A 21,367-nucleotide genomic window follows, 5' to 3' on the forward strand; every position below is an offset into this window, starting at 1 on the left:
TTCAGGGCTTGAACCACCCAGTTTATAATGTACAGTATATTATAGATACATTTGATTGTGTGTATTTTTCCTCGGGCAGTGCTACGGACGACTTCAATCACGGCGTGGTCTTGAGCGGCCGCCCGCTGCACTCCAACGAGGTGTTCCAGGTGCGCATCGACAAGATGGTGGACAAGTGGGCGGGCTCCATCGAGATCGGCGTGACCACGCACAACCCCGCCTACCTGCAGCTGCCCTCCACCATGACCAACCTGCGCTCAGGTAATACCAACCAATCAGGTAATACCAACCTCTTACCCCTGCCCCCCTAGCAGGGTTACTTGTAGATCTGAAAGAAATATATATACTAGTAGGCCCAACTAGCCTTCTTTTAGGCTAGGTTGAGTTTCCACCTCACACCCTTCTAATCCTCCCAGGATGAGAGGATGGGGGCTTGATTAATCTAATTTTCCATACTCAAACAATGTTTGGAAAAGGCTGTGGATTGACTGATTTTGATGATTTTGTTGTCGTTTGACTGATGTACTGGTTTTGTTGCAAGTTGACTGATGTGGTGTTTGTACAGTCGTTCAAAGGTTTATTTTTACTATTTTCAAAATTGTAGAATAATAGTGAAGACATCAAAACTATGAAATAACACATGGAATCATGTAGTAACCAAAAAAGTGTTAAACCAAATCAAAATATTTTAGTCTTCAAAGTAGCCACCCTTTGCCTTGACAGCTTTGCACACTTTTGGCATTCTGTCAACCAGCTTCACCTGGAATGCTTTTCCAACAGTCTTGAAGGAGTTCCCACACGCTGAGCTCTTGTTGGCTGCTTTTCCTTCATGCTGCGGTCCGACTCATCCCCAAACCATCTCAATTTGGTTGAGGTCGGGGGATTATGGAGGCCAGGTCATCTGATGCAGCACTCCATCACTCTCCTTCTTGGTCAAATGGCCCTTACGCAGCCTGGAGGTGTGTTGGGTCATTGTCCTGTTGAAAACAAATGATAATCCCACTAAGCGCAAACCAGATGGGATGGCGTATCACTGCAGAATGCTGTGGGAGCCATGCTGGCTAAGTGTGCCTTGAATTCTAAAAAAATCACTGACAGTGTCACCAGCAACTCTGGGTCTTCCGTTCCTGTGGCAGTCCTCATGAGAGTTTCATCATAGTGCTTGATGGTTTTTGTGACTGCATTTGAAGAAATGTTCAAAGTTCTTGACATTTCCCTATTGACTGACCTTCATGTCTTAAAGTAATGATGGACTGTCGTTTCTCTTTGCTTTTTTGAGCTGTTCTTGCCATAATGTGGACTTAGCCTTATTTAGTAAAAGACCATCTTCTGTATCCCACAACTAATTAGCTCAAACACATTAAGAAGGAAATAAATTCCACAAATGTTACTTTTAACAAGGCACACCTGTTAATTGAAATGCATTCCTGGTGACTACCTCATGAAGCTGGTTGAGAGAATGCCAAGAGTGTGCAAAGCTGTCAAGGCAAAGTGTGGCTACTTTGAAGAATCTCAAATACAGAATGTAATTGGATTTCTTTAACACTTTGTTTCTATTACTACATAAAATTCCATATGTGTTATTTCATAGTAATGATTTCTTCACTATTATTCTACAATGTAGAAAATAGTAAAAATAAAGACAAACATTGTAATGAGTAGGTGTGTCCAAACTTTTGACTGGTACTGCAGGTTGACTGATGTTTTGTTGTAGGTTGACTGATGTTCTGGTTTTGTGTCCCAGGGACTTGGATGATGACAGGAAACGGGGTGATGCACAACGGAACCACCATACTGGACGAGTACGGACACAACCTGGACCGACTCAAAGTGAGTGGGAGACCCTACTTTACAGTCGTCCTTAGAATATTCAACTCTACCCCCCCCCCTCTCTCTTTCTCCATTTCCCACCCTCTCGCTCTGTCCTGTTCCTGCTCTTGTCTTCCACTCCTTCTCAGTCACCATCAGCACTTACATGCTATCGTACTTATCACCTGTTGCTGTGTGCTTCATCTCTTTCTCTCTGACCACTGTCATCTCTGTCTCTTTATCCAGGCGGGGGACACAGTGGGCGTGGTGCGGAAGGAGGACGGGAGCCTCCACTTCTTTGTGAACGGGGTGGCACAGGGCCCGGCGGCGTGGAACGTCCCACCCAGCGTCTACGCCGTGGTGGACCTCTATGGCCAGGCCGCACAGGCAACCATCATGGACGACGTGGGTGAGTGGGGGGGGATGGAGGAAGGTTGTTGTTAAAGGTGCCTAAGGCGATTCCAGAAGTTTCTAGTGTGTCAGATCAAAAAGGTTTTGGAACCACTGAAGACAATACTGAAGACATGGAATGTGTCTGTATATGGTATGTGAATATCCTCCTCCAACTAGCTTTGCCTCAACAACCTTCCTCAAACATTTCTCCCCTCTAGCAGACCTCCCCCCTCTCCCCGAGGACAGCTCGGAGGGCCCCACCGTCATGTCGCCCGGCAGCCCATGCTCGGTCGCCGGGGGCAACAGTGCCAACGACCTGCGCTTCCACCAGCTGCACGGCACTAACGCGGTAATCACCAATGGGGGGCGCACTGCCCTCAGACAGAACTGTCGATCCGAGTTCAACGACGCCATCGTCATCTCTAACAGGTCAGTGTGACGCGCACACACACACACACCTGCGTCATCTCCAACAGGTCAGAAGGTCGACACACACATCATGTGCTTGTGCGTGTCCTGACTGTGTTGTCTGTTGTCAGGTGCCTTCGAGACGGAGAGCTCTTTGAGATAGTCATTCAGAAGATGGTGGACCGGTGGTCGGGGTCAATAGAAGCAGGTAAGATAATGGCAGGTAAGGCGTTTCTATTTTACCCCTCTCGACCTTCTCACACAGCCCTATCCACACACACAGCAGTGGAGTGATACATGTTTGTCCGTGTGTGTGTTCTGTCCAGGTGTGACTGCTATCAGGCCAGAAGAGCTGGAGTTTCCCAACACCATGACGGATATAGACTACGATACCTGGATGCTTAGGTAAGGCTTAGGTGTTCTAAATGAATGATTTTGAAACATTAGATTCAGTCAACTGTTATCGAATCCTACTGTTGTATCCATCTGCTACAGTGGATTTCACTAAGAAGCATCTAAGGGAATATCTTCCTCTGCCTTGTGCATGAAATAAACCAAGTTTCATTTGAACTCCCTCTCTAAACCCTCAGTGGCACGGCCATCATGCAGGACGGCAACACCATGCGTAACAACTATGGCTGTGACCTGGACACTCTGACCACGGGCAGTAGGATCGGCATGATGCGCTCGGCCACCGGCGACCTTCACTACTACATCAACGGTGTGGACCAGGGGGTGGCCTGCACCGGGCTGCCGCCAGGTAAAGGTGAATGGAACCAGTGATCATAAACCTGTTATTACGACCCCATACATGGGCAAGGGGTCGGGGACAAAAGGCTCATGAACTGATTTTGAAATGGAGCTGATGGGTGTGTACTATGCACCTTGTAGCTAGATGGTAGAAGTGTCTCTGAATAAATCCACCTAACAGCTCAAATCTCACTGCTATTTTGTTTAATATTTCAACTTGTATTTACCAAGGCTAGTCTCACTGAGATCTTTGTCAAGCATCTACATTTTCCAAATATATGGTGAACTTGGACAACCCCTCTTTCCTCTCTCCCTCCCTCCCTCCCTCCTTTCATCAGAGGTGTATGCGGTGATAGACCTGTATGGTCAGTGTGTCCAGGTGTCCATCACCAGTTCCTCTGGCCCTCAGGATAACAGTCTGTGTACCAGCAACATCACAGAGAAGAGTTTCCCCATACACTCCCCAGGTACTGACCGCGTGTGTGATTTTTTTTCTCTCAGGCTATGAATCTAAGTCATGAGCCTGTCTGTCGTTCAACGTCTCTCCTTCTTCCTTACATGCGTAGTGGCAGGCGTGGCCCACCGGCTCCACAGTAAGCATGGTAAGAACGTGGTTCTACTGGGAGAGGGCTGCCAGGCCGTCAGGGTGGGAGGATACGCACACGGCATCGTCTTCAGCGCCAAGGAACTCAAAACAGACGAACTGTTTGAGGTGAGTAGTGCTCTGTTATCTACCCAGACGCAATCAGATCGCTCTATTTTCATAACACTTGAGTCATCTGTTGTCTTATATATGCTCGCGCATAACATTCACTATTGACGTTGTAGTATTGTCTTCTCCACCCACCTCCAGGTGAAGATAGACGAGGTGGATGACCAGTGGTCTGGTTCCCTCCACATGGGTCTGACCACCCTAGCCCCTCCAGAGCTGCCCTCCTGCCCCATGTCAGGCCTGTCCCCCTCCCTCACACAGCTCCGGTCCAAGGTCACCTGGCTGGTAGCCGGGTCAGAGGTCAGACGCAACGGGCTCCTGCAGAGACAGAACTACGGCGCCTCCCTGGACAGACTGACGGTGAGAGACAGGGCGTGGGATTCCAAAGCTCTGTTGAATCAATACTTTGTACTTATTTTGTAATTTGTTGCACAGAGAGAAACAATGAAAGAGGGGGAGGGAACAACTGGTTGGGATTGAAAGATGGAGACGACAAACATTAGTGCATATGGAATGGAAAGACGGATTGTGATGAATAGATAAGTAGGTACTACATTTGATGCCTGAGTTGTATTGCGTGTGTCTAGGTGGGTAACCGCGTCGGGGTGAAGAGATGCAGCGATGACACCATGCACGTCCTTATCGACGGAGAGGACATGGGACCAGCTGCCACCGCTGTGGCCAAGGTACACACACTTCATGAACAACAGTTCTCTCATACACACGTCATACTTGTTCAATTCACACGCACAATTATGTTCCTATCCTTGTGGGGACCAAAACATTGATTCCCATTCAAAATCCTGTTTACTTTAACACCCTAGCCCTAACTCCTTACCCTAATTGTAAACCTAAGCCTAAAATAGTCTATTTCCTTGTTTTACTACCACCCCACCTCTCTCCCCTACCTATAGAACGTGTATGCAGTGTTGGACCTGTATGGTCGTGTGACAGCGGTGTCCATCGTCAGTTCGTCGGTGCTGGAGGACGCAGGGAGCGTCAAGGCCCCCTCCCTCTCCTCAGACAGCTGTAGCGAAGGAGAGGAGGACCGTACGCCGGTGAGACACGGGTGTGGGGATGGAGGGAGAAGGGGGATAGGAGGGAAGGGGGGACCGATGGATGATATGCTTTCGCTGGGATCTTTAGTGATTATAGCTTGACAACAACAATGTTAGACTTTGTCTAAAGTAAGAAAATGTGTGGAATTTTTATTTCTCCACTTTTGTCATGCAAGCATCTCAAAGTACAGTAGGAAACCTGAAATTGCGCCATAGGTGGTTGTACATAGGTAGGTGTACAAAACATTAGGAAACACCTTCCTAATATTGAGTTGCAGCTCCTATTACCTTCAGAACAGCCTAAATTCGTCGGGGCATGGACTCTACAAGGTGTCGAAAGCATTCCACAGGGATGATGGCCGACGTTAACTCCAATTCTTTCCACAGTTGTCAAGCTGGCTGGATGTCCTTTCGGTGGTGGACCGTTCTTGATAGACACGAGAAACTCTTGAGCGTGAAAAACTCACTTCTTCTGTGTTACAGAAACCAGTTTGCCTGACACCTACTACCATACCCTGTTCATAGGCACTTAAATATTTGTATCTTGCCCATTCACTCTCTGAATGGCACCCTACACAATCAATTTCTCATTGTCTCAAGGCTTAAAAATCCTTTAACTCACATATGTCAGAGTCAAGGCCCACGGGCCACATCCGGCCCGCAAGAAGGTTTTTTACGGCCCCTGGGATGATCTTGATTTATTATTAGAACCGGCCCGCAGCAAGCCGGCAGCCCGCAGATCTTTTACACGCACCAATACTACATTTCCCACAATGCAAAGGTGACGCACCGAGCAGTAGGCTGCTTCATTTCAATATTTATTGGCACAGCAGTCGTCAGCATCACAGTAAAATTAACTTTCAGATACCCATCAAAAATGGCAAAACGGAAGGTGGATACTGAGAACCGGGGGTTTCAAACAAGGTGGGAGTCGGAGTATATGTTCACGAAGGTAGCTGGAAAACCTGTGTGTCTTCTGTGTGGAGAAAGTGTGGCGGTACTGAAAGAGTATAATCTGAGACGACATTATGAAACGAAACACGCGGACAAAAACAAGAATATGGACATGGAACAAAGGCTACAAAAGGCAGAGGAATTAAAACGAGGCCTCAAATCTCGACAGGCTCTGTTCAAAAAAGCCAAATCACAAGGCCAGGCTGCTGTCAAGGCCAGTTTTATTTTGGCAGAAGAGATCGCTAAATCAGCCCGGCCATTTACGGAGGGGGATTTCATCAAAAACTGCATGATTAAAGTTTGTGACGAAGTTTGCCCAGAAAAAAGGCAACTCTTTTTAAATGTGAGTCTGAGCAGAAACACCATTGCCGAGAGAGTAGACCAGTTGTCCATCAATCTAAAAGAGCAGCTTGTGAAAAAGGGAAAAGATTTTATTGCATATTCCTTGGCTGTGGATGAGAGCACCGACATTTCTGACATTGCCCAGTTGTCAATTTTCATCCGCGGAGTGGACTCCAGCCTAAGCGTGACAGAGGAGTTTTTGGCTTTACGTCCTATGCATGGCACAACTACGGGGCATGATTTGTATGAAGAGGTGTCAAGATGTGTAAATGAGATGGAGCTGCCTTGGGAAAAACTCGTGGGTTTGACAACCGACGGAGCACCTGCGATGTGTGGACACAGGAGCGGACTGGTGGCGAAGATACGGGAAAAGATGCAAGAGGAAAACGCGACAGGTGAGCTGACAGCTTATCATTGTATCATACACCAGGAAGCGTTGTGCGGTAAAGCCTTGAAAATGGAGCATGTAATGAGCATCATCACGCGCACAGTTAACTTTATCAGAGCCAAAGGTTTGAATCACCGCCAGTTCATTATTTATCTGATCATATTGTAATATATTTGTTAGGTTTTCAGTAGGTTCAATTAGGTTCACTAGACTATATGCGTCATTTAAAATGTTTTCAATGAACATTCGAACAGTCCGGCCCTCGTCTTGTAGCTGATTTTTTTATTTGGCCCTCCGTCCATTTGACTTTGACACCCCTGCTTTAACTGATCTCCTCCCCTTCATCTACACTGATTGAAGTGGATTTAACAAGTGACGTCAATAAGGGATCATAGCAGTCACCTGCTCAGTCTGTGTCATGGAAAGAGCAGGTGTTCCTAATGTTTTGTACACTCAGTGTATATATGTGAATTGATCTAAGGCAACAGAAGTTTTAAAAAATACTGTTTGTTTCATCTCTCCATCTCACTCTCCATCTCTCCTCCCCCATCCACCAGGTTGAGGGTGGTGAGCTGGCCCTGGTGCCCAACACAGTCATGGCCTTCCTGGAGAACCATGGGAAGAACATCCAGCTGTCCCATGAGAACCTGACGGCGGCCCGCGTCTCCAGCTACAACCAGGGCCTCCTAGTCACAGCACAACCCCTGCCCCGACAACAACTGTTCCAGGTACTGTGTGAGTGGTGGGGTTAGGGGTCTGTGTGTCAGGATTTGATTGGGGTAGCCAAGGGGGTGTTTAATTGTTGTATAGGGACACATAATATTTAATACTGCATTCTGTCACCATAGTTTGTGAATGACATTTTGACTATCAATGTTGCCATAGTTTCAGATCGACCGCCTGAACGCATCGTGGACGTCGTCCCTGTCGCTAGGGGTGATCGGCCACTCCCCAGACCGCCTCAACTTTCCCTCCACTGCGTGCTGTCTGAAACGCTCTGTGTGGCTGCTGCAGAGAGACTCTGTCTTCCACAACTCACTGAAGGTACTGCACACACACGTCAGTGTTTCCCCTACGTTCATTTCGCAGTGGCATACCGCCGCTGCTAAGTCATTGCCGCCACTGCAAATATATATATTTTTTAACATTCTGCCAAGATGAGCTTTTAAGATCAGCGTGACGAAGTACAACAAATTCCATATCTTCCTCATTCTCATCAGATCATCCGAGAAACCTCGACCGTAATTAGCTAACGTGCTTGTTATCCTGGAAGTGTAACCAACCCTATTAAGATACAGGAACCTTACGCCAGTGAAATATTTTTTGCGGTTAATATAGAAGTGGCTGGTGACGTTATTGAGATCAAGAGATACAATTCAACTGTCCTTGAGTTTCTAAGAAAGAGGGCATTTTTTAATTTTCATGCATTTGAGTTGGGAAAAAAAGTCACCGTTAGTTTTGTTGTACGACTGTGAGAAGGTCCCCTCCACTATCTCTGCCACAGCTACTGAATGAAATCCTAGGGGAAACACTGCGCACACACTCACGGTACAGATAGCAAGACAAACACAACACAAAGCTTAATGGAGATCTCTCCCTTTTCTCTCTTTCCCACCATCACTTCTCTTCCCCATCAGATCTGTGAGAACTATGGTCCTAACCTGGACACATGTCCAGAGGGTACAGTCCTGGGTCTGCTGGTGGATGGGAACAGCTGTCTGCACCTTTATGTGAACGGTATGGACCAGGGAGTAGCAGCCCAGGATATCCCTACGCCATGCTACCCCCTCATAGACCTATACGGACAGTGTGAACAGGTACGTTTGTTCCCCCCACCCCCATTCCAAACCGTCAGAATAATTTTAGAGGTCGAGGAAGTTAAGAAACGAATACCTGGAAAAAGAAAGCTGTTGACTTGTTTTAATGGTCCTAAACCATATCTTAACCGCCATCGATAAGAAACAATACTATTCAGCCGTATTCATTGATCTGGCCAAGGATGTGGTCAATCACCACATCCTCATCGGCAGACTCGATAGCCTTGGTTTCTCAAATGATTGCCTCGCCTGATTCACCAACTACTTCTCTGATAGAGTTCATTGTGTCAAATCGGAGGGCCTGTTGTCCGGGCCTCTGGCAGTCTCTATGGGGGTGCCACAGGTTTAAATTATTGGACCGACTCTCTTCTCTGTGTACATCAATGATGTACCTCTTGCTGCTGGTGAGTCTCTGATCCACCTCTACGCAGACAACACCATTCTGTATACTTCTGGCCCTTCTTTGGACACTGTGTTAACAGCCCTCCAGGCGAGCTTCAATGCCATACAACTCTCCTTCCGTGGCCTCCAATTGCTCTTAAATACAAGTAAAACTAAATGCATGCTATTCAACCGATCGCTACCTGCACCTGCCCGCCTGTCCAACATCACTACTCTGGACAGCTCTGACAATTACAATTACACTCATGCTGCCAAACATACCCTTGTAAAACTGACCATCCTACAAATCCTCGACTTCGGCGACGTCATTTACAAAATGGCCTCCAATACCCTACTCAATAAATTGGATGCAGTTTATCACAGTGCCATCCGTTTTGTCACCAAAGCCCCATATACTACCAACCACTACGACCTGTACGCTCTCGTTGGCTGGACTTTGCTTCATACTCGTCGCCAAACCCACTGGCTCCAGGTCATCTACAAGACCCTGCTAGGTAAAGTCCCCCCTTATCTCAGCTCGCAGGTCACCATAGCAGCACCCACCTGTAGCACGCGCTCCAGCAGGTATAGCTGCCTGGTTGACCCCCAAAACCAATTCTTACTTTGGCCGCCTCTCCTTCCAGGTCTTTGCTGCCAATGACTGGAATGAACTACAAAAATCACTGAAACTGGAAACACTTATCTCCCTTACTAGCTTTAAGCACCAGCTGTCAGAGCAGCTCACATATTACTGTACCTGTACATAGCCAATCTATAATTAAGCCCAAACAACTACCTCTTTCCTTACTTTATTTATTTTGCTTTGCTGCAGGAGGTGTTTTGCTTTGCTGCAGGAGGAACTGGTGCACTTCACAAAATAGATGGCCTCATGAGGAGGGAAAATTATGTGGATATATTGAAGCAACATCAAGACATCAGTCTGGAAGTTAAAGCTTGGTCGCAAATGGGTCTTCCAAATGGACAATGACCCCAAGCATACTTGCAAAATGGCTTAAGGACAACAAAGGAGTGGCCATCACAAAGCCCTGACCTCAATCCTATAGAACATTTGTGGGCAGAACTGAAAAAGCATGTGTGAGCAAGGAGGCCTACAAACCTGACTCGGTTACACCAGCTCTGTCAGGAGGAATGGTCCAAAATTCACCCAACTTATTGTGGGAAGATTGTGGGAGGCGACCTGAAACATTTGACCCACTTTAAACATTTTAAAGATAATACTACCAAATACTAATTGAGTGTCTGTAAACTTCTGACCCACTGGGAATGTGATGAAATAAATCATTCACTCTACTATTATTCTGACATTTCACATTCTTAAAATAAAGTGGCGATCCTAACTAACCAAAGACCAAAGATTTTTACTAGGATTAAATGTCAGGAATTGTGAAAAACTGAGTTTAAATGTATTTGGCTGAGGTGTATGTAAACTTCCGACTTCAACTGTATTAGGCGGTGTCAGATGAAAGCACATAAAATTGTCAGGGACTCCAGTCACCCAAGTCATAACTGTTTTCTCTGCTACCGCACGGCAAGCGGTACCGGAGTGCCAAGTCTAGGACCCAAGGCTCCTTAACAGCTTCTACCCCCAAGCCATAAGACTGCTGAACAATTAATCAAATGGCCACTGCATTACATTGAGCCCCCCCATCCATTTGTTTTGTACACTGCTGCTTCTCGCTGTTTATTATCTATGCATAGTCATTTCACCCCTACCTACATGTACAAATGGCCTCTAACCTGTACCCCTGCACACTGCCTCGATACCGGTACCCCCATATTAGAGTTCGACTGATTATGATTTTTCAACGCCGATACCGATTATTGGAGGACCAAAAAAAGCTGATGCCGACCAAAAAAAAGCCGATGCCGTTTTGAAAAAATAAAAAAATATATATTTGTAATAATGACAATTACAACAATACTGAATGAACACTTTTATTTTAACTTAATAGAATACATCAATAAAATCAATTTAGCCCCAAATAAATAATGAAACATGTTCAATTTGGTTTAAATAATGCAAAAACAAAGTGTTGGAGAAGAAAGTAAAAGTGCAATATGTGCCATGTAAGAAAGCTAACGTTTCAGTTCCTTGCTCAGAACATGAGAACATATGAAAGCTGGTGGTTCCTTTTAACATGAGTCTTCAATATTCCCAGGTAAGAAGTTTTAGGTTGTAGTTATTATAGGAATAATAGGACTATTTCTCTCTATACCATTTGTATTTCATTAACCTTTGACTATTGGATGTTCTTATAGGCACTTTAGTATTACCAGTGTAACAGTATAGATTCCGTCCCTCTCCTCGCTCCTACCTGGGCTCGAACCAGGAACACATTGACAACAGCCACCCTCGAAACAGTGTTACCCATGCAGAGCAAGGAGAACAACCACTCCAAGTCTCGGAGCGAGTGACGTTTGAAACGCTATTAGCGTGCACCCTGCTAACTAGCTAGCCATTTCACATCGGTTACACCAGCCTCATCTCGGCAGTTGATAGGCTTGAAGTCATAAACAGCTGCTGGCAAACGCACAAAAGTGCAGTGGGAATGAATGCTTACGAGCCTGCTGCTGTCTACCACCGCTCAGTCAGACTGCTCTATCAAATCATAGGCTTAGTTATAACATAATAACACACAGAAATACGAGCCTTAGGTCATTAATTAATTAATAATTAATGGTCGAATCCGGAAACTATCATCTCGAAAACAAGACGTTTATTCTTTCAGTGAAATACGAACCGTTCCGTATTTTATCTAACGGGTGGCATCCATAAGTCTAAATATTCCTGTTACATTGCACAACCTTCAATGTTATGTCATAATTACGTAAAATTCTGGCAAATTAGGCGGCCCAAACTGCATATACACTGACTCTGCGCGCAATGAACGCAAGAGAGGTGACACAATTTCACCTGGTTAATATTGCCTGCTAACCTGAATTTCTTTTAGCTAAATATGCAGGTCTAAAAATATACTTCTGTGTATTGATTTTAAGAAAGGCATTGATGTTTATGGTTAGGTACACATTGGAGCAACGATACGCACCGCATCGATTATATGCAACGCAGAACACGCTAGATAAACTAGTAATATCAACCATGTGTAGTTAACTAGGGATTATAATTGATTGGTTTTTATAAGAAGTTTAATGCTAGCTAGCAACTTACCTTGGCTTACTGCATTCGTGTAACATGCAGGCTCCTCGTGGAGTGCAAGAGGCAGGTGGTTAGAGCGTTGGACTGATTACTCAACTGTAAGGGTGCAAGATTGAATCCCCCGAGCTGACAAGGTAAAATTCTGCCGTTCTGCCCCTGAGTGAGGCAGTTAACCCACCGTTCCTAGGCCGTCATTGAAAATAAGAATGTGTTCTTAACTGACTTGCCTAGTTAAATAAAGATTAAATAATAAAATACCGATTTCCGATTTGTTATAAAAACGGCCCTAATTAATTGGCCGTTCCGATTAATCGGTCGACCTCTACCCCGTATATAGCCTCGTTTTTGTATAACTTTTTATTATTTTTTACTTTTGTTTATTTGGTAAATATTTTCTTAACCAACAGTGCAGTTCAAGAAGAGTTAAGGGCTTGTAAGTAAGCATTTCACTGTAAGGTCTACACTTTGCATCCAATTTAGTTGTATTTTGCGCATGTGACAAAGTTTGATTTGAGACTCGGTCCTACTCAGGGCCACTTTTAGATCAGTAGCTAGAAACTCTAATCTGCTAGTCTTTTGCTCTATGACTTTTAATCCTGAAATATTTCCATCTGGCTAACGTTACACAGTGGAACAGTCATAAGCTCATTTAGACGCTCCGTCCTGGGTAGGTATTTAACTGCGGGATCCCAGCCCTCCCACCAGACCGGTTTAATAATCTCAGTTACCTGGCCTGGGACTACTTTATCTGTGTGGCACCAGGGGCCGAGAGAATTCGGTGACACCCTCTGATGTCGTGGCAGGTTACCATAGTGACCAACAACGTGGCGACCGTGGGAGGCGAGAGCGTCAAGGCGCGTTGCCAGGGCGACATGGAGAAAGCGGACATGGTTGATGGTGAGAGGAGGAGAGCATGATGACTTTGGCAACTCTATACAGACCCTTTAAATCTGTGGCTCTGGGCTGAAAAAATGCTAACCTTTGACATCTGACCTCTAGGGATCAAAGAGAGTGTTTGCTGGATGCCCCATGCAGAGGTCAACCCCAACAAGACCTGTGAGTACCAGGCCCTGTGCTCGCGCTTCAAGGACCTGCTGACACTGCCAGGTGAGGAACACACACTGTCTTTGTGTACTGCCCTCTCGCTCTGACTTAATCATAACTTCTCCCATATTTAGATTTTCTCTCCCTCCCTTTGCCCCCTCCCCCTATCATCTCTCTCAGATGGTTACTTCAACGAGGATGCCAAGTATAACCTGTGTTACTGTGAGTCGTGCCACAAGCTGCGGGGGGACGAGTCCTACTACAAGAGAGGGGAGCCCCCACGGGACTACGCCCTGCCCTTTGGCTGGTGCCGCTTCGCTCTGAGGTCAGAAGTTACAGACAGCCAATCAGTGGGCTTCAAAAACTGTCTTCATCCAATCACACTGTAGTGTGAACTATGTTCAACCAATTACTCAACCAAAGTGCTCTTCAAGTCCAATTAATCAGCCTGAATTAGTTTTATCTAGTTCAATTAACAAATGACTTAATTACTTATTTTTCACTTTGGCGAGAGAAGGGGAGAATGAAAGTAAAAAAATTGTATACAGGAAAGCATTAAACTGTCTGAGTATCAATGTCATAGGACTCTGGTAGAGGGGTTATCTAACATCTTGGTGTGTGTGTGTTCTCCTGCCTGCAGGATCAAGCCCCACTGTGATGTGTCCAATTCGTTTAAGCAGTGGCACATAGCCTACCACGGCACCAGCGTAGGGGCCCTCAGACGCACACTGGACCATGCCCAGCTACTCTCTGGTACGACACAACATTTATTTCCTTATCCACTTTTGGACCAACAAACGATTGTGAATTGACCACAGGTTGCTTATTTTGATGAGCATATCACCTCAAACTGTTGTGTTTCTCTCCGAATGCAATGACCGCATTTCTAGCCTTTTGAAAAACATGGTTGATTTCCAGAACCATTTCCACTCATGATTTAGTTGAGGGTGTTGTAAATGAACTAAACCGTGTTGTCTTGGTGTTTCAGGGACGTCGTCCATCTTCTCTGTGTCTCCGGTGAAGACGGAGGGTCCTAACGGCTACAGTGAGCCAGAGGAGAACAGCAGCAACAGCCTCCCTGACAGGGACAGGGAAACGGACAGGGAGGTGCCCCGGGTTCAGCTGTCCCCCACCATGCGCTACTCCGGCCTGGAGATGTTCGCCCCCAAAGTGCAGTACGTGTGTCACTCACTACTACTGTTTTCTACCCTGTCTTTCTCTGTTTTCTCTCTCATCCTCTTCTCTCTTTATCTGCCTTTTGCTGTTATTCAAATTGAAATGATTACTCTTGTTCTTTCACTGTCTTGCTTTCATTCTTCTTCCCATGACTCCTGATCTCCTCACTCGGCCCTTTCACTCTCTCCCTCCAGATTCCGGGACCCCCGTTCTCACTGCTGTCACCAGGCCCAGGTGGGTTTCCAGGTGTGTGTCCGGCCGGGCTCCTATAAGGTGGGTCCCCAGACCCTGGGAGCCATCGAACCCCTGGATCCCCGCTTCAGCAACACAGAGATCGAGTGGATCACCAAGGATCAGGGGGGCACCCTCCTCTACGGCCTGCTCATACGGGTGGAATGATAGCAGGAGTAGTGAAGAGATTGTTGGATGGAGAGAGAGGGGGGGAAAGGGAGCTACTCTCTCCCAGCAGTGCCTCAAACTACTGCTTCTCCATCAACCAAATTACAGACTTTGGGAGTCTTTGGAATTAGGGAATTTCCCTCCTGTTGCTGGGCGGTTTGTTGATTGACAATTCAGTTTTGTTTGTTTAGGACTTGTTTTTTTTTCTGACACTTAACAGGGAGGGACTAGGGTGGATTCAGAGAAGAACAACCAGACAGACACTGCCTGCACTTTGTTTTGGACACTTCGTGGGCGATTTTTATTTTTAAAATTTTAACATGTATTTTACATTTTTTTTATTCGTCATAATACAACACTTGTTTTTTGTCACAGACATTTTTATTTTAGCGCAGTTTTGTCTTCCCGGTCTCTGTTCCCTCCCTCACTCTAGCTTGTTTTTTTTATCAACCCCTTTACCCCATTCCAAGACCTGGACCGTTTGTTGAACCACCTCGCAACGTCGCCGCCACACGGTCACTGGCTATTGGATTATTATTTTTAAGCGAAAGACTTAACCGCAGGTCAGAAGGACAATAGAGATGGACACTAACACCACCGTCAGAACTAGTGGGAGAGAAATTTTTAAATGTTTTTTCAACCGGCCAGTCTGGCCGCTAAGCTTCGTCTCCCAAATTCTCCCCCATCACTGCTTTACCCCGTGTCATATTCACTTCACTGGAGATTAGAGGGATTCTACACATGCTTTGTAGAGGGAATACCAGGGGTGTGTTCAGCAGGGAGAATCATTTTTGAAAGGAGAGGTTCTACCGGCGCTTGTCCAATGCACAGTCCTGTTGCAAAAAGTCATTCTTACAGTGTGCCCTACTGAACATGACCTTGATGCATAAAGACCAAGGCTGATTCCATTTCAACTAGTGATCGAAATGGGCCCGGACCTGAAGATCTCTCCTCATTCTCTCATTTTCTATAGCTAGTTCAGGAGGAAAACGTTGTGGATTGTTGCAGATAGAAATGTCATGAATGGAGTTGACAGGATTCTATACCAGAGAGGCATGTTTGTTCTAAAGGTATTTCTACCTGAACTTTCCACAACGTTGTGCACTGCTGAACATGCCCATTTTCTCACATTGTTTACACTGGTTACGTTTAAGTCTCCCTCTATGATCCATCCATTCTGTCATCGTTTACCAGGGAGGAATGTTCAGAGCCAATCACATCATAGGGGTGTGGCTTCACACTGGCGTGTTCATGCAAAGACTCTTGGTAAATGGAGTCTTTTTTTACGAAATGCAGGCCCTGATGCTGGAGTTTACATTGCGAATGTGATTCATTAGGGTTTTTGTTGTTTTTTGTAGTCCGTTTACGTTCTACCTGTCTGCTTCATGTTAAAACAAACTCCCTCTATTTTACATAATAATTACATAGATTAACACAGGGGTTCATTAATTCCTGATTAAAATATTCAGCATTTTTTTTTTGTATGTGGACAGCTCTTCAAAGCATATCTTTTAACCATTCTGTTTTGTTTGGCAACAAAATAATCTTAGATACTTACGTATTACATACATCACTACATGCATAAATAACCCCGCCATCTTGCCAAGTCATTGTTTTGACAAAAAAGGTGAGGAAAACAGTGGTATCGAGTCAAGATTCAAGGTTGTCGACTTTCCTCACACAAAACTGTGTGTAAACTAACTTATTGCAAACGTGGGGTTTGAAAAAATGTACTTGCAACGTTCAATCAAAATGTGAAAAATATATGGGGTTGTTTAAAAGCCCAGTGCTGCTTTTTACGAGAATGAATTTGTATTCTTTTTTCCCCTTTTTTGTTCTGTATGTTGCATTGTACAGGCTGTTACATAACATCATCTTCTTGATTTGTAAAAAATAAATAAAAAATGAATAAACCAATAGACAGTGCACATTATGACTGGATTGGCTTCGTGTGTTACTCCTTTTAAGGCGCTTCTCTTGGTTCCTTTAAAAAATAAAAACAAATTGGTAGTATAATTTCTTTCTCCAGTCACTGACATGTCGCATATGTCCTCAATCACACCTTTTTTCAAAAATATTTATAGGACTGATTCCTTAACGCCAATAGTGTTCTTTCAGCTTTCCAAAAAAAAACTGGCGGCTCACTTGATTTGCAGGATGTGTTTTTATAACTCGTTCAAGTGCTAGTCGGATCCTAGGTCAGAACTAAAGGAAACTGTAATTTCCGACTTGCTAACTGGTTAAACACCACATGTGGAACATGTGGAACTACAACCAGTTAGCAAGTCGAACATTTCTGAGTTTCCCAGTTCCGACTAGCATGTGAACACTGCATGAACACACCCACATCAGGCAATCAAATCAAATCAAATGTACGAAGGCCTATATAAATACATCAGCTGATATCTCAAAGTGCTGTACAGAAACCCAGCCTAAAACCCCAAACGGCAAGCAATGCAGGTGTAGAAGCACGGTGGCTAGGAAAAACTCCCTAGAAAGGCCGAAACCTAGAGAGGAACCAGGCTATGTGGGGTGGCCAGTCCTCTTCTGGCTGTGCCGGGTGGAGATTATGACAGAACATGGCCAAGATGTTCAAATGTTCATAAATGACCAGCATGGTCCAATAATAAGGCAGAACAGTTGAAACTGGAGCAGCAGCACGGCCAGGTGGACTGGGGACAGCAAGGAGTCGTCATGTCAGGTAGTCCTGAGGCATGGTCCTAGGGCTCAGGTCCTACGAGAGAGAGAGAAAGAGAGAATTAGAGAGAGCACACTTAAATTCACACAGGACACCGAATAGGACAGGAGAAGTACTCCAGATATAACAAACTGACCCTAGCCCCCCGACACAAACTACTGCAGCATAAATATTGGAGGCTGAGACAGGAGGGGTCAGGAGACACTGGCCCCATCCGAGGACACCCCCGGACAGGGCCAAACAGGAAGGATATAACCCCACCCACTTTGCCAAAGCACAGCCCCCACACCACTAGAGGGATATCTTCAACCACCAACTTACCATCCTGAGACAAGGCTGAGTATAGCCCACAATGAGCCACGGCACAACCCAAGGGGGGGTGCCAACCCAGACAGGATGATCACATCAGTGACTCAACCCACCCAGGTAACGCATCCCTTCCAGGGACGGCATGAGAGAGCCCCAGGTAGCCAGTGACTCAGCCCCTGTAATAGGGTTAGAGGCAGAGAATCCAAGTGGAAAGAGGAGAACCGGCCAGGCAGAGACATCAAGGGCGGTTCGTTGCTCCAGAGCCTTTCCGTTTACCTTCCCACTCCTGGGCCAGACTACACTCAATCATGTGACCCACTGAAGAGATGAGTCTTCAGTAAAGACTTAAAGGTTGAGACTGAGTTTGCGTCTCTGACATGGGTAGGCAGACCGTTCCATAAAAATGGAGCTCTATAGGAGAAAGCCCTGCCTCCAGCTGTTTGCTTAGAAATTCTAGGGACAATTAGGAGGCCTGCGTCTTGTGACCGTAGCGTACGTGTAGGTATGTACGGCAGGACCAAATCAGAGAGATAGGTAGGACCAAGCCCATGTCATTCTTTGTAGGTTAGCAGTAAAACCTTGAAATCAGCCCTTGCTTTGAAAGGAAGCCAGTGTAGGGAGGCTAGCACTGGAGTAATATGATCAATTTTTTTCGTTCTAGTCAGGATTCTAGCAGCCGTATTTAGCACTAACTGAAGTTTATTTAGTGCTTTATCCGGGTAGCCGGAAAGTAGAGCATTGCAGTAGTCTAACCTAGAAGTGACAAAAGCATGGATTAATTTTTCTGCATCATTTTTGGACAGAAAGTTTCTGATTTTTGCAATGTTACGTAAATGAAAAAAAGCTGTCCTTGAAATGGTCTTGATATGTTCTTCAAAAGAGAGATCAGGGTCCAGAGTAACGCCGAGGTCCTTCACAGTTTTATTTGAGACGACTGTACAACCATTAAGATTAATTGTCAGATTCAACAGAAGATCTCTTTGTTTCTTGGGACCTAGAACAAGCATCTCTGTTTTGTCTGAGTTTAAAAGTAGAACGTTTGCAGCCATCCACTTCCTTATGTCTGAAACACATGCTTCTAGCGAGGGCAATTTTGGGGCTTCACCATGTTTCATTGAAATGTACAGCTGTGTGTCATCCGCATAACAGTGAACGTTAACATTATGTTTTCGGGGCCTCCCGGGTGGCGCAGTGGTTAAGGGCGCTGTACTGCAGCGCCAGCTGTGCCATCAGAGTCCCTGGGTTCGCGCCCAGGCTCTGTCGTAACCGGCCGCGACCAGGAGGTCCGTGGGGCGACGCACAATTGGCCTAGCGTCACCCGGGTTAGGGAGGGCTTGGTCGGTAGGGGTGTCCTTGTCTCATCGCGCACCAGCGACTCCTGTGGCGGGCTGGGCGCAGTGTGCGCTAACCAAGGTGGCTTAGGAGGCCTGTAACAGTAGCTATAAAAAGTGATTGAGTAGGCTGCATAGATTTCAAGACTAGAAGCTCAAAAGACGAAAACGTCTTTTTTTTTTTTGTAAATTGAAATTTGCTAAACACCTCCGCCTTTGCGGGATGCACGGAGGATATGGTCACTAGTGTAGCCAGGAGGTGAGGCCTCATTTAACACAGTAAATTCATCAGGCTTAAGCCATGTTTCAGTCAGGCCAATCACATCAAGATTATGATCAGTTCATTGACTATAATTGCCTTTGTAGTAAGGGATCTAACATTACGTAGCCCTATTTTGAGATGTGAGGTATCATGATCTCTTTCAATAATGACAGGAATGGAGGAGGTCTTTATCCTAGTGAGATTGCTAAGGCGAACACCGCCATGTTTAGTTTTGACCAACCTAGTTCGAGGCACAGACACGGTCTCAATGGTGATAGCTGAGCTGACTACACTGACTGTGCTAGTGGCAGACTCCACTATGCTGGCAGGCTGGCTAACAGCCTGGGCCTTCGGAAAGTATTCATACCCCTTGCCTTTTCCACATTTTGCTACATGACAGCCTTATTCTAAAATCGATTAAAATGGTTTTTTTTCCCCTCATCAATCTAAAATGTAAAAAAAAATGTTAATATTTACATAGTATTCAGACCCTTTAATCAATACTTTGTTGAAGCACCTTTAGCAGCGATTACAGCCTTGAGTCTTCTTGGGTATGATGCCTGGTACACCTGTATTTGGGGAGTTTCTCCTATTCTTCTCTGCAGATCCTCAAGTTCTTTCAGGTTGGATGAGGAGCTGTTATATAAATATTCATACACATAGCTCATATAAACAAAGACATTCCGTAGTAAGAACACATACACCCAGCCATAAGACTGACCCCCTCTTCCTTATATAAACACACATCTCATCTCCCTCTAACTGGCCTGTCCCAAGAGCAAAGAACTTTTGCTGTGCACCAATGGGGCCCGCTCTGGCTAGAGCAAGGCCCGCCTCCAACCCTCCGACCAGTCAAGAAGACCGAAACGACAAGACTCCACCTACTTTATTCTATGTATAAAAATGTATGTAACCATTGTATAGGCCTCTTTTTCACCTGGCTCCTTGCCGAGTTATGTGAACTAGGTCCGTGCACGTAAAACTGCGGGACAAGATATCTCTGACTCATTAAAACTGTCTTTTGTTACAACTGAAATCCACTCTGTCCAACGTCCGTGATTTAGTCTCAACTCTCCAGTTTTTGAACACTAACAGAGCATCGCTGCAGAGCTATTTTCAGACACATGCAAACATGTGTCATGTTTCATGAGCTGAAATAAAATCTCCCAGCAATAAAAAAAAAAGAGTCCCTGGGTTCGCGCCCAGGCTCTGTCGTAACCGGCCGCGACCAGGAGGTCCGTGGGGCGACGCACAATTGGCCTAGCGTCGCCCGGGTTAGGGAGGGCTTGGTCGGTAGGGGTGTCCTTGTCTCACCGCGCACCAGCGACTCCTGTGGTGGGCTGGGCGCAGTGTGCGCTAACCAAGGTGGCCAGGTGCACGGTGTTTCCTCCGGCGCATTGGTGCGGCTGGCTTCCGGGTTGGATGCGTGCTGTGTTAAGAAGCAGTGCGGCTTAGTTGGGTTGTGTATCGGAGGACGCATGACTTTCAACCTTCGTCTCTCCCGAGCCCGTACGGGAGTTGTAGCGACGAGACAAGATAGTAGCTACTACAACAATTGGATACCACGAAATTGGGGAGAAAAAAGGGGTAAAATTCAAAAAAAATAAAATAAAATAAAAATTCAAAAAAAAAAAGCTTATTTCTCTCAAATTTTATGAATAAATTGGTTAACATCCCTGTTAGTGAGTATTTCCCCTTTGCCATGATAATCCATCCACCTGACAGGTGTGGCATATCAAGAAGCTGATTAAAAAACATGATCAATACGCACCTTGTGCTAGGGACAATACAAGGTAGTTAGGTCACACAATACAATGCCATAGGTATCTCAAGTTTTGAGGGAGCTTGCAAATGGCATGCTGACTGCAGTAATGTCCACCAGAGCTGTTGCCAAATAATTGAATGTTCATTTCTCTGCCATAAGCCGCCTCCAACGTCGTTTTAGCGATTTTGTCAGT

General features: G+C 45.6%; 1 protein-coding gene across 10 annotated transcripts in view; it reads left to right on the forward strand.

Annotated features, from left to right (window-relative positions):
• Positions 1 to 16,737, forward strand: part of LOC110531697 (neuralized-like protein 4) — a 37,918-nt gene extending 21,181 nt beyond the window's left edge. For 2 of the 10 annotated variants that reach the window (XM_021615017.2, XM_021615024.2), the window contains 21 exons: positions 80 to 279; positions 1,745 to 1,830; positions 2,056 to 2,218; positions 2,421 to 2,631; positions 2,742 to 2,833; positions 2,937 to 3,015; positions 3,201 to 3,376; positions 3,699 to 3,827; positions 3,927 to 4,072; positions 4,214 to 4,432; positions 4,660 to 4,758; positions 4,987 to 5,130; positions 7,372 to 7,542; positions 7,700 to 7,858; positions 8,452 to 8,631; positions 12,994 to 13,087; positions 13,190 to 13,297; positions 13,415 to 13,559; positions 13,875 to 13,987; positions 14,223 to 14,409; positions 14,605 to 16,737. In XM_021615017.2, the coding sequence (XP_021470692.2) occupies positions 80 to 279; positions 1,745 to 1,830; positions 2,056 to 2,218; positions 2,421 to 2,631; positions 2,742 to 2,833; positions 2,937 to 3,015; positions 3,201 to 3,376; positions 3,699 to 3,827; positions 3,927 to 4,072; positions 4,214 to 4,432; positions 4,660 to 4,758; positions 4,987 to 5,130; positions 7,372 to 7,542; positions 7,700 to 7,858; positions 8,452 to 8,631; positions 12,994 to 13,087; positions 13,190 to 13,297; positions 13,415 to 13,559; positions 13,875 to 13,987; positions 14,223 to 14,409; positions 14,605 to 14,809 (3,106 nt within the window). In that variant the 3' untranslated portion in view covers positions 14,810 to 16,737. The remainder of the gene's footprint in view (positions 1 to 79; positions 280 to 1,744; positions 1,831 to 2,055; positions 2,219 to 2,420; positions 2,632 to 2,741; positions 2,834 to 2,936; positions 3,016 to 3,200; positions 3,377 to 3,698; positions 3,828 to 3,926; positions 4,073 to 4,213; positions 4,433 to 4,659; positions 4,759 to 4,986; positions 5,131 to 7,371; positions 7,543 to 7,699; positions 7,859 to 8,451; positions 8,632 to 12,993; positions 13,088 to 13,189; positions 13,298 to 13,414; positions 13,560 to 13,874; positions 13,988 to 14,222; positions 14,410 to 14,604) is intronic. The other 8 variants (XM_021615023.2, XM_021615026.2, XM_021615022.2 and 5 more) reach the window with 6 other exon arrangements.
• Positions 16,738 to 21,367: the final 4,630 nt, after the last annotated feature.

Source organism: Oncorhynchus mykiss, chromosome 9 (assembly GCF_013265735.2).
Source record: "Oncorhynchus mykiss isolate Arlee chromosome 9, USDA_OmykA_1.1, whole genome shotgun sequence".
Classification (NCBI taxonomy): domain Eukaryota; kingdom Metazoa; phylum Chordata; class Actinopteri; order Salmoniformes; family Salmonidae; genus Oncorhynchus; species Oncorhynchus mykiss.